The sequence below is a fragment of the Eretmochelys imbricata genome, chromosome 18 (genome assembly GCF_965152235.1).
Source record: "Eretmochelys imbricata isolate rEreImb1 chromosome 18, rEreImb1.hap1, whole genome shotgun sequence".
NCBI lineage: Eukaryota > Metazoa > Chordata > Testudines > Cheloniidae > Eretmochelys > Eretmochelys imbricata.
In genome coordinates, this window is record NC_135589.1 from 8,782,564 (window position 1) to 8,796,909 (window position 14,346).

Here is a 14,346-nt window from a genome sequence, read left to right on the forward strand (position 1 = left end):
GAGGATAAGACTGACAATTGCAATGAAGTCAAGTTCTGTGAAAAGCAACTGCAGAGCACTTAATGAGCACTTCCTACGCGCTGAGATGTCAGCTGAAAGGGCAGCTCTGTATACTATGGCATGGCTTTCAGTAATTCTGTCAAAACAATGACTCTGTAAGTGACTCCGGGTGGGAAAGTGTTTACTAATACTAAGGACACGGCCATTTCATTTCCAGGAAGGTTATTACTGTATTGAGTGGGGGAGAGAGGTAAGGAAGGAGTGACTAGAATTGTGCAGGAAGGACTTTTCACAGCTAAGAACTATTGTGAAGCACACAAAGGGTCTTAACTCATTAGACAGCAAAGATGGCTGGGAAATATAGCCTCGGTACAACGTAAGTTACTAGAGCTACGATGGTCCCAGTGTACTTACCTCTACCAAGCGTCCAATATTGGCTATGTGTGGAGAGGAATCGCTCACAGTTTCATCTTTCTCCATCTGGAGAGAAAAGAAATAGACTCAGTTGTAATGGAGAAACAAGGTGGGAAGGGATACATGATAATTCCACATACTAACAGCAGGGATGGGAGAACGTGGGTAAATGCCAGTGTTGTAGAGTAAACGCAGCGTTTTTCAGAATAAGGTCAGGTATAAAATGCATATGGTTTGTTAGCCAAATGGGAAACCCCAAAAGTACAAATCTCATTAGTGAGCAGTTCACCAGCTAACTCAAGCAACCATCTAGCATGAAGGACAAGTCGTCCCCAGACTGGAGACAGAGTCATGTTGGTGCGTCCTTCAAACATTTCTCAGTAATCCCATTTCACCTGCAGTAACCCCACAGTACCATGAGAGACCCTTTCTGTTTGCACCAGCACTCACCTATCATCTCTAAAGGGGATACGTGTATACTGCAGAGTTGGCCATGCACTGTCCATTATGTGGCTGCAGTAGATACACAATGCATGCAATTATTCTTTGATGGGGACAGAAAGAAGGGGGACACACAAGCTGTCTGGATTCATAGCCACTGGAGCTATTGATGAGGTGCACATTGCATGGAGCTGTCAGTCTAAAATCTGGGGTCTGTCCCTGTAAAACAGCTGTTTTTTTATTCTTCATCTCAGCACTATTTGTAATCGCATATGGGAGCAAATTCGGTATTTTCAGATCATCCCAGTTATCTGCACTTTGGAAATTATTTATCTTCTAACGGAAGTGGGAGCAAGACAGTGGATGTCCCAAGCTGCTGTGGTTTGGGAAGGCAAGACCACAGCAGTCTGCTAACATTAGTGATAATTTAGGTTACTGCCCACCTTCAGCTGCTACCAAACTGCAGGCACACAGAAATAGGAAGTTCCACCAAAATTCATCTCTTATTAGCAAGAGCAAAGGTGTTCTAGACACTAAGTACTTGGCACAGAGGGTTCTACTTTGCAAGGCACATATAATTAAAACGCCAAACTTTTAACATGAAGTTTCTGCAACCAAGACAAAGCTTAGCCCCACTATTGATGCTATTGTTTTAATGAGTAAAATCCCCAGTTATGCACTGCAGAACACTTGCTTAGGGAAGTCTGAACAGGGGACAGCCAATGAGCCAACTGAGACTTAGAACCCCTTTCCCCACTGAGAGTAAGTTAGAGCTGACACTAGAATACCATGTTCCCTTTACAAGCTCTGCCTCTACTTAGAGCAACCTAAGGCAGCATTCATCTGGAGACCGCAGCCAGCCCCGTGTAATCTGTAAACCTGTGGTGCTAGTGAAGAGATTCGCTCCTCTGCTGCCTTAGGTGAAAATTCTTCTTGCTAAATGTAGATATGCTGCCAACCAGTGAATATCAATCCTAGGACAGGCAACCGATACAGATGTGCTGAGAAGGCATGAAAACGAAGAAGGGAAAAAGATGTTGTAGACAGGGGATTCTTCAGAGAGTTTCAGTAATCCACTGAATTCTCTTATCCATCTGTTCCTGTCCCTCCCTCGAGGTCTAGTCTGGAAATCTAGTGCAGCTACAGGTTTCTCCTTTTAAGTTAAGTGTCTATCAAGCCTGGAGGCGCATTTAATTAAGTTGGAGCCTTGAAGACAAAAAATAACCTGGGAGGTGAGGGGAGAGAGGGGGAAGAAGAAAATTTAATTTTCCCCTTAGTCAGATTGTTTACATACAACGGAGACATGTTGCCTAGAAAAAGAATCTGACCGCGGAGAGGATGAACATAAATCTGAACTATAACAAGCACACATTATGGTGAGGTTGGGGGGCCATCAGTATATTGACCAAATGTGGGACACTGAGGCATTGGCAATGGTTGCTTTACTTCCACAGGCTCCCCACTGAATCTCCTCCACACCTGGTCAGGCCCCGCTCACTGGCAAAACACAATCTGAAAATAGAATTATTTTTGTAAAACGTATTTTATTACGTCTCCATAAAAACTGCTGCCAGAAGGAAAACATTTTTATGTGCTGTAGAAGCCCAGATGTTATGAGAGACTGTTTTAAGGGAGTTCGGAGTCAGTCCGCAGCCATGTTATACAAACAGCAGCTTTTTCTTCTTTTAAAGGCTCCTTCAGTGGGCTGTTAACGTAAGATTTCAAGCAGAAAGCCTGCAGCTGCTATAAAAGGGGGTTAATTTACTTTGGAGGGGAAATTCCATTCTGTAAGTTGATGTTAACAAGCAGCTCATCTTCCCACTGTCACTCCCCATCTGCCAATGAGCTCAGTCAAAAAAAGCTAACACTCCAGAATGAGCCAAGTCCCATCTACATGTCTCAGTCACTCCTCTCCCATCTGAGATGCACACGAGCTGGCTTCCTTGCCTCATTTCCCGAGCCATCTGCTGCAAGTCCAGCTCTGAGGGAAGTTCGCTCTTCTGGGTATATTAAGCTCTGGATAGCTAGTTGAAGACTTGGGATGTCTCACATGCAGAATACAGCAGCTCTGTGCTGCTGTCTGGACTTTTTGCAAGGTTATTTGCAGGAAAACAAGACAAGATGAAAGAGAAATGTAAGCTGGATAAGTATTTTGGTCCATCATGAGTGTCCCTGAGAATAGTAGAAAAGATAAGAAGAAAATTCATCCATGTCACCCCGAAGAACCCCAATCAATGTATACAGCTGTTGTGGAATGGAGCAATGCAAACTTCTCTAAGGGAATTTAAAATGACCAGTTTTGCCCAAAGGTCCACAAGCCAAGGCCAGCAGGCAGAGCATGGGATTGAGGTGGGAAAAATGTCAAAATGTTTGGACACCAAGTGATGCAAAACTTGGCAGTTTCCACTAAGTTTCATTCTAAATTCAAAGCAGATGCCTCAAAGTAAAATTGAGGGTGTAAACTCCACATATCTCAATACTGCCAGTTTTGCAGAACTCCACTGAAGATTTCTGTTTGTGCATGGCCTTCAAATGCACCTACTCAAGCACTGCAGCCTAAGTATGCCCTTCCTCTTTCCCCGAATTGTATATTCAAAGCCTTAAACTACCCATCTTGTGATGGTAAACCAGTTCTGCACCCTGCTGGTCTATGCATGCTCTTCCCTCCCTCCCGCTCCCATTGTAAAACCAGCTATTATGTGACTGGACAACTGGAAAGTCTGACAAGTTCACATGAAGAAGCAGAAGGAATTCCTTGTGCAATTACCAGTGAATCTCATCCATTCTATTGTACCCAAAAATGTTACGCATGTAGCAAACAGGCCAACCCCAGAGCAGGGACAATTAGTTCAAACTAGTTTCAGAGTACCAGCCGTGTTAGTCTGTATTCGCAAAAAGAAAGTACTCCTTTTCTTAGTTCAAACTAGTATTTTTCCTTGAACCGGATCTGAACTTGAACCATACATTTTGTCCTACATACTGAGCCTGAACTGGAACAGAACAGGAAAAAAAAAAGGGTATTACTGGTTAGAATAAAGGTTCAGCATTTTTTAAGCTGAATATTTAAAACAAAAAAAACCCAAAAAATCCCACACACTACTGTTGTTTTATAATGAAAATAAGATCACATAGGCATGCGATTGCTATCAGCAAGGCCTGCCTCTGTAGAATGAAAAAAAAAGGTATTCGCCTTCTCATAACTGTTGTTATGTGGTGTTCACGTCCTTTCCAATCAGCTGTATGTGCGCGCATGTGCACGGCAGCCAGAAGATTTTTCCCCTAGCAGCATCCGTCGGGTCGGTCCAGACGCCCCCCGGAGTCGCGCCTTCATGGTGCTCAATATAGATCCCTGCCGACCCGCCACCACTTCAGTTCCTTCTTGCCGTCTACTCCTACAGAGGGGAAGGTGGGTGGGTATTGGAATGGACATGAACAACACATCCGAAGAACAAGTTATGAGAAGGTGAGTAACCCTTTTTTCTTCAAGTGCTTGTTCGTGTCTATTCCAATCAGGTGACTCTCAAGCCCAAGCTCAGGAGGTGGGGTCAGAGTCTTCCACTGATTGGAGCACTGCTCGTCCGAAGGCTGCATCATCTCTGGCCTGCTGGGTAATCGCATAGTGCGGGGCGAAAGTATGGATGGAGGACCACGTCACCGCCTTGCAGATTTCCTGAGCCAGGAAAGCTGTTGATGAAGCCTGCGCCATGGTGGAGTGTGCAGTGATTGGAAGTGCAGGAACACCTGACACGTTGTAGCACTCACAAATACAGGACGCTATCCATGACGAGATACGGTGTGACAACACAGGGAGACCTTTCATTCTGTCCACCAATGACATGAATAACTGGACTGATTTTCTGAATGGTTTCGTTCTCTCGATGTAAAAGGCTAGTGCCCTGCGGACATCCAGAGAGTGGAGCCTCTGCTTCCTGCTGCTGGAATGCGGTTTAGAATAGAAGACTGGGAGAAAGATGTCCTGGTTGATGTGAAACTGCAACACGACCTTTGGGAGGAAAGCAGGATGATGTCTGAGCTGAACTTTGTCCTTATAGAACACAGTATAGGGAGGGTCTGATGTTAGGGCCCTGAGCTCAGACACCCTCCTGGCTGAGAGGTTTGCAGAATGCTACCTTGTAAGAGAGGTAGAGCAGGGATCATGTCGCTAATAGCTCAAAATGGGGGTCCCATGAGCCTAGAAAGGACCAGGTTGAGGTCCCAAGCAGGAACAGGCTGATGGATGTGAAGGTATAGCCTGTCGAGCCCTTTTAAGAAACAGCTGACCATAGAGTTAGCAAACACAGAGCGGCCCTCCGCGCCCGGGTGGAAGGCCGAAATGGCGACTAAGTGTACTCTTATTGAGGACAACGAAAGCCCATGCTGCTTCAGGTGGAGGAGATAGTTCAGAATAAATGGCAGAGGCTAGCGTTGGGGACAAATGGCGCTGCGCCAACCAGACTGAAAATCTCTTCCACTTGGCAAGGTATATGGCTCTCGTAGAGGGTTTTCTTCTGCCAAGGAGAACCTGTCTAACCTGGTCTGAACAGGAAAGCGCCATCGGGTTCAGCCATGGAGCTTCCATGCCATGAAGTGAAGCAACTCCCTGTTCGGATGTTCAAGATGACCACGATCTTGTGCCAGAAGGTCCGGGAAGAGCGGCAGGGTAATTGGGACTTCCATGTCTAGGAGAGATGTGAACCAGTGCTGATGGGGCCAGGCTGCTACTATCAATATGACTGTTCTCTCCGGATCTTGAGAAGTACCTTGTGAACGAGCAGTATGGGCGGAAAGGCATATAGAAGACAACCTCCCCATGGGAGGAGGAACACATCTGCGCTGGAGCCTGGGCTGTGATTGTGGAAGGAGCAGAACTGCTAGCACTTTCTGTTGTGTCATGTGGTGAACAGGTCCATCTGAGGAAAGCCCCACCTCTGGACGATTGAAACCACCACATCCGGGAGAAGATACCATTTGTGGCTGTGAAACGACCTGCTGAGGTGGTCCACCAGCTCGTTCTGTACCCTGACGCTTGCAGGTGTATAGAATGCTCTCCACAGAAGTCCCACAGCATGAGGGCTTCCTGGCACAGGGGAGAGAAGTCTACACCCCCGTTTGTTTAAGTAGAGCATTGCTGTTGTATTGTCCATCATGACTGAGATTGCTGTCAGTGCTGAGATCAACAGAGAGTCATTGGTGCTGAGGCCTGTGCTGACAATGGTGCCGCAGCCGATGGTGCTGGCGTGCGGGTAGGCGCCGAGGCCGGCTGCGTGGTTGATGGCGGTACTAATGTGGCTGAGGTCACCGAAGATGCTGCGGAGCAGTCCCCTGGGATCCCTCCCTCGCTCTCATGAAAGGCCCATTGGGTCCAGAATGGCCACTGTGGTGGATTCTGCCACTGAGGTGGCCACGCCTGGAGCTCACACCTTGACCTCGATCATCGGCTCCTACTCCTTCAAGAGCAGTAGGAGTCAGACTCTGACTCCGAGGTCTCCAAGACTGAAGACCACGGAGGAGCTGAGCTTCGGTGCATCGAGTGTCAAGAGTTTGGGGAGCAACTAAGCTCTCTGTCCGAGTGGGCCGGTGCCGAAAGACGTGGAGAGGGCGAATGCCTGGACATCACTGCCGGCTTCCCCTCTGACGGCGGCTGGGGTGGGACTGCCAGCACCGGAGGTTCCTCCCTCTTAGGGGGCGCCATAAGGTACAGCAGATCCCGAGCAGCTTCAAAAGCTTCCAGCATCGAAAGAAGTGGCAGCTGTTGGCCCGGAGGGACCGGTGAACGTGGGGGCCCGGGACCCAACTGCTTCGCCTGGGCAGGAGTCAACGCGACCTTAACGGGGGATCTCGAGCTGTGGCCCGCCTGGGGTCTCACTTCCTTAGATTTAGCCAGGGGTGACCGACTGCCCGGCTTCTTTTTCTTCCGAGGCAATGGCGAGTGAGAGCGGTGCCTGCTCTCTGCTGGGCCTTGGAAGGTGCCGCGCCGGTGCTGAGCGTCCGAGGACGAGTCCTTTCTCGGCACTGAACTTGGTGACAGCGCCGGGGCACTTCGCGTCGACGAGCAAGTGCTAGGAGCCAGGTCCCCTCAACCTGGGTCCGAATGGGGGCATAGAGCTGCCTCCATGAGCGTCACTTTAAGTCGCTGCTGCCTCTACTTACGAGGCATGTGGATCACTTTTTGGCATGCGCTTCATGCAGACCACACCGTTGTTAAACCCCAGGGACTGAGGCATACCATGGCTCTGGGGAGTCGGAAGGGGGGGAAGAAACCCCCAACAACTCTAATTACTAACTACTAAATACTAAGAGAAGCTAACTATGTACAAACAGCTGGAGTTGAATGCGCTTGCTAAAGCAAGGGCTCCGGGAAGTTCCAGCCTACCGTCACTGGCGTAAGGAGGAATGGAGGGGGTGGCGGGTCGGCAGGGCTTTATATTGAGCCCCATGAAGGCACGACTCCAGCGGATGCCCGGACTGACCCGATGGATGCTGCTATGGGAAACATCTTCCGGCTCCCGTGCATGTGCGCGCACACCTGATTGGAACCACCATGAACAAGCACTCAAAGAAGAAGAGGAGGCGGCCAGCCCATGGACAGGGAGAGGGTAAGCTTAGGAGCTGCCTGCACGCCACATGAGGCAGCCAGAGGGCACAGAGGTTGAACCGTCATCTCTGGGTATATCCACACAGCAATGAAAAACCCACAGCAGGTCCCAGAGCCCAAGTCAGTTGGCTCAGGGGGCTCGGCCTGCAGAGCTAAAAATGTAGACTTTGGGTCCAGGCTGGAGCCTGGGCTCTGAAACCAGAGGTGGTGGGATGTTCCAGTGGAGCCTGCATGTCTACATGGCTATTTTTAGCCTTGCAAGCCTGAGCCAGCTGACCTGGGCTCTGAAACTTTGTGCTTTAGGTCTTTTATTGCTGGATAGAAGAACCCCCTGAGGCTCCCCCCGGGGGAGAGAATGCTCCCTGGTCCCAGAATACCACTCCAAGCCCAAGGTAATGGCTCCCCAACCCTTCTCCCCCTTAGGACAGGCCCTCCTCCCACCCATCCCCAGCAGTTTCTCCCTCCAGATGCTCCACTTGAGGCATGGCCCATTCCCCAAACTCACATTTATCCATTCACTGCAAACGTCCAATATGAAAGAGCAAATACTGGAAGAGGTTTAGTTCACTCAAATAAATACCTAATAGGAAAATAATCATGTTTATTTGACAACAGAAAAATATTAGGAAAACTCATGTAAAGTTGAAGATAAAAACAAACAAATGGCCAAAAATCAAAATAATTTCAACTGTAAGTTTCAACGCTCTCTCTTTTTTAAATTTACTTCCAATAAGACTGAAATATGATTTGAACCAGTTCAAACCGGTAACTGAATTGGTTTTTTGGGTGGCTTGAATTGAAATTAAACCCAAATACACAGAATGCAACTGAACTCAAACCTGAACTGAACCAAAGTAATTACCAGTTCGATTCCCTGCCCCAGAGACAGCACATTTAGGAAACCGGGCATCTGCTAAGGGGGAGCACAAAGTTTGTGACTACCACAAGTTTTAAGAGCCCTCTGGTGGAAATACATTCCCCTACTTCTCACTTAGTTCTACAACATCTGGAAATCAGTGGGATAGGCCTTTACATGAAAGCTCTATTTGATTAAAATATATGGCTTGCCTAATTGCAAAGCCCAAGCTTGGGAGGATTTTCCTATTATGATAAATGGCAGAATGTCTGTACTGGTGTTTTACTGCACAGCGATATATCACAGAGTACTTCTTCCTGAACACAGGGAAAGCTCAGCTTGCAACAGACCAGCCTTCATCCAGCAGTGCAAGTGTTCCACCTTCACTATTTATGTATTTCAAATCTGAATATCAACCCACACATCTGCAGTGCTTTAATCTGAAATCCCAGGCTAAGTTTCCCCCCCAGATTTATATTCTTCCCTTCCCACACCTCCAGATGTGGATAAACTATAGCTTGTGAGCCAGCTTCCTTCTCAGCAAACTAGCACTTCCTTGCGACGTTCAACCTCACTTAACAAAAAACACACAGGTTCTTTGTGCATAATAAAAGTCTCCAAAAGGCACCTGTTAGTCTTACCTCTAAACTGGGAGCATCAAAGCTTTGCCCAACCAAAGGCTATTTTGACTATTTGCCAGGAGCCTGAAGGCTACATCTATTTTACTTAAACTGGAGCAGGATTGAGCAGGCTGCTCTTATCTTGAATAAAAGTGCAGACTGCTGAAATCACACCTCAGTTCCCGCCACCCCAAAAAAAACATTGCCCGTCACACTACTCAAGCAATTCCAATGTGTAAAAAAAGGCAAAGCCATCATGTCTGTCAGAAACTGATACAACACACAGCATCTGCCCAGATTCAGACTTGAACATGTCTGGGGTTTACTTGTATCCACTGGAGGACAGCATTTGACCTGAATACAACTGGTATTTTTTCTGTTCCCTGTAGGAGCTGGACCTTTATCTGTAAGTTAAAGATGGCCTGTTTCACTTTCAGCTGTGCACTACTTCCTTCGGTTGTTCCCAGTCAATGCAGACTGCATATAAGTGACCGATTCACTCTGTCCCTTCCTGAGTTGCAACTTCAGCCCTCATATTTACTGAAGCCTGCCAATGTTGGATGTGAAGCTGGAAGTTACTTCCTCCATCCTGGCCTGCACTGCCTCAATTTGGAGTTCTCTTGAACTGCGTCCAAGCTTGTCTTCAGAACATACAGTGCCTGGGACTGCATCCTGGTTTAGGCAACTGCAAAAATAAAGTTTTCATGCTGACACTTCATGCCTTTTGGGGGAGGACTCTGGTGATAAAAGTCTATCTTTTCTCCTTTCAGTCCAACAGAAGTCTAGTTCTGCAACGAATCAGAGGGCGTGTCTGATTTGGAAAATAAACAGTTATTCTCAAACTAGAATACACCGGACCCTCACTAGAACGCAAGGCTCAGGATCCATGCACGGGACCGCGTTATCGCAGGGGCTGCATTACCATGGATCCCAATTTAAATACTTAAATTTGGGATCCATCACCGCGACGGTGCTATATGCGAATCCGCGCTATAGCAATGCGTGCTCTAGCGAGGGTCTGCTGTATACATTTTTCAGGAATAACCTAACTGTGACCCTTCACATAGATAAGCAGTTTGGACAGCAACAGGATTCTATAGCAGAAACGCAGAGAACCACTCTTCTAAAGAAAACACAAAAGAGTCCAGATGAAGGCCAAAAAAAAAAAAAAAAGCAAGGAAGAAGTCCGGTACAGGACTTATATGGTTCTTGTGCTGGGCAACAATACTCCGCCAATGGGAAATGACTGCAGAAGAGAGGTACACGTGAGAATGGAGAAAGAAAACTCCCTGACCCCACCGTCCAGGCATGTAACAGTAATGATGAATTGGCCACATCAAGAGTAACCTCAGGCACAGTACAGACAACAGGAATGGGAATTAGTGAGGAGCAAGCGTTTCCATTCCAAACTGCACATGGTTCCCATAGCACAGCACCATAACATTTCAATGTGAGACCTGCCCAGCTATTTGTAGCTGCCAGAGCGGGTAAATTTGGATGCATTACATTAGCTGTTCCTTTGCACCCGCTTCCTCCACCGAGTTAGTCATTGGTGGAAAGTACACAATTTGTGACAAGGAGACCAAATTGGTTTCAAGCTATGACTCTCGGTAGAATTCCCTTTTGAGGCATCAAAAACTTCTCTGCCATCAAATCACAAGACAGAGGATTCTGGAGCTAGTGAACACTTAAAAGGTTGCAGTGAAACAAGGACACATCTGCTATTCTTGTTTCAGGCCTCAAGTTGGTCAATACAGTACTAATTTAAATGGAGAGTTAACCAAAACAATTAAATAGCCAAAGTTATTTCAAAACTATACTGGTGAGCCTAAAATATAGTGTCTTGAAAATGTCAGTGAAAAGATCCAATTAAGGACCTGATTAAATTAAAAACATGATTTTACATGTTGAACTTTATGGTAGACTGCAAAAAGCCTACCAAGGAAAATATATAGTGCTGTTCCTAGGCATAAGATACCCCCTTAGGTGATGGGATACACAGGGTTTAAAGCATGAAGAGAAAAGTACTCTAGCTGACAACTCCAGCCACCTTAAAGCAAACTGCTTACGCACGATACCCTAGACAGACATACAACTACCTCAGAACTCCTGCACACACAGCATGCTAGCTCTTCAGAAGAGCCTAAATATTTGCTGATTATTCATTTGCACTGGATTCTGACAAAGCTATTTTACATAAATAAAGCTACTATGGCATTTTCAGAGCAAAAAGTCTGAGACCTGAAGCTAACTTGAGTTTCAGAGTTTTCCATTGTTTGTATAGAGGTAGTGCATCATTTCCCTAGTGGCTTTTTTATAGTTACTTACATTGGACGCAGGCCTCTGCTTTAATGCATCACATATGAATTACATGGTCTGCTGTTAAAATGACGACAGAAGCATGAATTTCCTCATTAAAGCTCAAAGAGTGAAAGTCAAACCAAACAAAGCCTAGTAGTGCAGGCCAAGGTGTACTGAGGACAATCACTCTCAACAGGCTATTGTTTTCCTTGGCACGAGCTGTCATGCAGTGCAAGGCCATGGCCACGGCCAAATCCTTGGTCTCCATTTCACGGCTAAGACTGAAAGTATTAGGAAGGCCTAACGATAATTATTTGTCCCGGTGAGCATAATCAAGGCATAATTACTATAAAGATTTTAAACAGTACGTAATGCACAACTGTCTCCAGATGCATATTTTTGCTTTCCCATCAGTTTCTTCTGTAACATCAACATAGAAAATGCATGCAGGTCTATGGCAAATTTTTGGTGCTTCCAATAGCAACACAGTGCTTCAGTTCTGCAATGTGGATACATGTCCCTTTCCCCCTTCACACCTGGCACAGACAAAGCAATATGAATTGTTCTATTCATTTCAGAGTATGCATTGTCTGCCTTATCACAGGCACTGTGTGTTTTGGAGATTCTCATTGTGGAGCTGAATTGCTGGCCACCACCAGTATTTCCATTAACCGCTACTGCCCATAAAATGTGCCTTTGACAGCAACACTTACGACTATTTAGACAAATTGGACACCCTACTCTCAAAAGGTTGATCTTTTTCTGCAAAGGCAATGCAATTAAAATGCTGGTGTGAAGAACCAAGAATTAAAGGGAAGGATCAATAGGATTTGTTTTACAACAGTCAGGTACAGTAGCAGCCAAACACTTCTATGAGTACTGTATGTTTGAAGTCTTAGGAAAAATGCAAAGAAAGTTATTATAATCAACAAATGAAATAATCCTACAGAATACAGGATTAATCTCATAGGCCAGGTTGGCTTTAGATAGAGACATTTTTATAATTCAGCCTGATCTTGTAAGGGCAGGCAGGAGCAAAATGAACAAGTCCATCTGTAATTATGTAAGATCTAACCTAAAGGATATTAATCAGGAAAGCATGTAAAAGTAGAAGCTGTGAAAATTCAGCAAGCCCACTTCAAACACAGCATTAAAAGACTGACAAGGAAACCCAAATTCCTACTGAATTTATTATTTTTGTTAACAACATTACTACCACCAAGAGAAACTTCATATGGTAACAGGATAACCATTGAAAAGTGTACTTGTCTTAATGAATTGTGACTGCAGGGAACCCCAGCGTATACAGCACCTAGTACAATGGGGCCTCTAATCCTGATGGGGGGTTTTGGATGCTATTGCAATACAAACAACAAAGGACATGCCTTGAGTTTGTAAGGCTCTGGGTACGTCTACAGAGGGATTACAAAAAAGAAGAAAAGCAAACCTGTAGCTGGCCTGGGTCAGTTGACTCTGCTCACCAGGCTTGGGTTCCAGGGCTGAAGAAAGATAGCTGTACAGACAACTGGGCTTGGGCTGGGGACCCTGTGAGGGTGAAGAATCCCAGAGCTCAGGCTCCAGCCCGAGTTTGACAGTCTAACAGCGATTTCTAGCCCTTCAACCCAAGCCCCATGAGCCTGAGTCAGCTGTGGGTCTTTTATCCCTTCGTAGACATGTCCTCTAATGCTAGTATATTGTAGTACCTGTCTGGTAAGGCTTCCTCCGAGGTTCATGGTACCGGAACCAGTTTTGTTAGTTTGCAGCCATAACATCACCGTGGAGGTCAACTTGTAATGGGCAGTGCGACCACTGGACTTTTCCTGAAGGGGAAGAGGAGAGAAAGAAGATGGAGAGACAAATTAAAACATAAAACCTAAAAGATGGCAAAGCATGGGGGAGTCACATAGCAGCCACAGGATTGCAAAGCATAGCTGAATGGCCAGACTGAAGCCAATGTTTTATATTTTAAAAATGCTCTCTCTCTCACACACACACACACACACACACTTACTTTCCTAAAGGCAAATCTAGTTCAAGCAATTTACTCCCTAATGCCCCATTTTTATTAATTAGTGATGTTTATCTGCAGACCTTTACATTAAAATAGTGCATGGTTACATGCACAGAAAACAGCATATTTTCAGTCTTTCTGGGATCCTTTTGATTACAGCCCTGACTTATCTTCATCCAAATTGCTTACGGGACTTCAAAAATTAATAGAGGAAAGGTTTACACAGCCCCAACACAACACTGCATTGTTCAGCTGAGCACCTGTACGCCTTTATTGTCTGGAATTAACTGGCTTTTGTTTTCATTTAGGAATATCAGCTGCCTCACAGGATGTACCTGAACTTCCACCACATGAATGGAATCCCAGCATCCCTTAATCTTCTTTGATCCGTCTCCAGCTTTCTTAATAAGGATCACACCAGCAAAGCCATGATCCAGATCCCAGAGGTAGACCGAGGAGACTCCACCTTCAAAATACCTGCAGGAAGAGAGCCAATAAAGATCCCAGATAAGCAAGATCCCAGATTCCAGAACGTTTTTTTTAAACTGCTGTTGAGAGCCTAATAGATACCCAAGAACTTCAGTTTACATAATTTTACAGCATTCATTTTAATAAAAATGATGGTACTTTTCTCTTAAGGAAAATAAAAAGCTTACATTGGTTAGTGAGAAATAGCTATTTATGGATGTCTATCCAACTTGAGCAAACAACTCCTCCGATTCCAATTAACTGCAACAGCTGTTACAGAGCAAGCTACAAATCAGCTGAAAGTAACGGCTGTATTTTATAGTGTAGTTTTTCCTTCTCACTACTGAGTGTGTTTGGGAGTTCTTTATAGTAAAGTCTGCTAATTAAGACAAAAGGGAACCAACAGGTGGCTTTATGCTACAGTCTGAAGTTTGTGTAAAGAAAGCTGACAATTTTGATTTATTGCCATCAGAGTTAGACTGAAACCAAAGTTTTTAGAAACGAAGGGCCAGTCAAACAGTCTACAGAGGACCGTTGGGCCAGCCAGAGTGACCACCACTGATGGTGCCACACCAGGCATGGTGTAGTGAAGTTTCCAGATCTGGCTCAATCCTCTGAATACACAAATCTCTGGGGCGGC

The 14,346-nt window shown here is 45.7% G+C and overlaps 1 protein-coding gene across 1 annotated transcript in view; it reads right to left on the minus strand.

The window, feature by feature from the left end:
- The window catches only part of CAPZB (capping actin protein of muscle Z-line subunit beta), a 109,813-nt gene that overhangs the window by 5,832 nt on the left and 89,635 nt on the right, over positions 1–14,346 (minus strand). Inside the window, exons 5-7 of the mRNA XM_077837293.1 lie at positions 13,574–13,715; positions 12,931–13,047; positions 415–480 (exon numbers count right to left, since the gene is read on the minus strand). Coding sequence (XP_077693419.1) covers positions 415–480; positions 12,931–13,047; positions 13,574–13,715 — 325 coding nt within the window. The remainder of the gene's footprint in view (positions 1–414; positions 481–12,930; positions 13,048–13,573; positions 13,716–14,346) is intronic.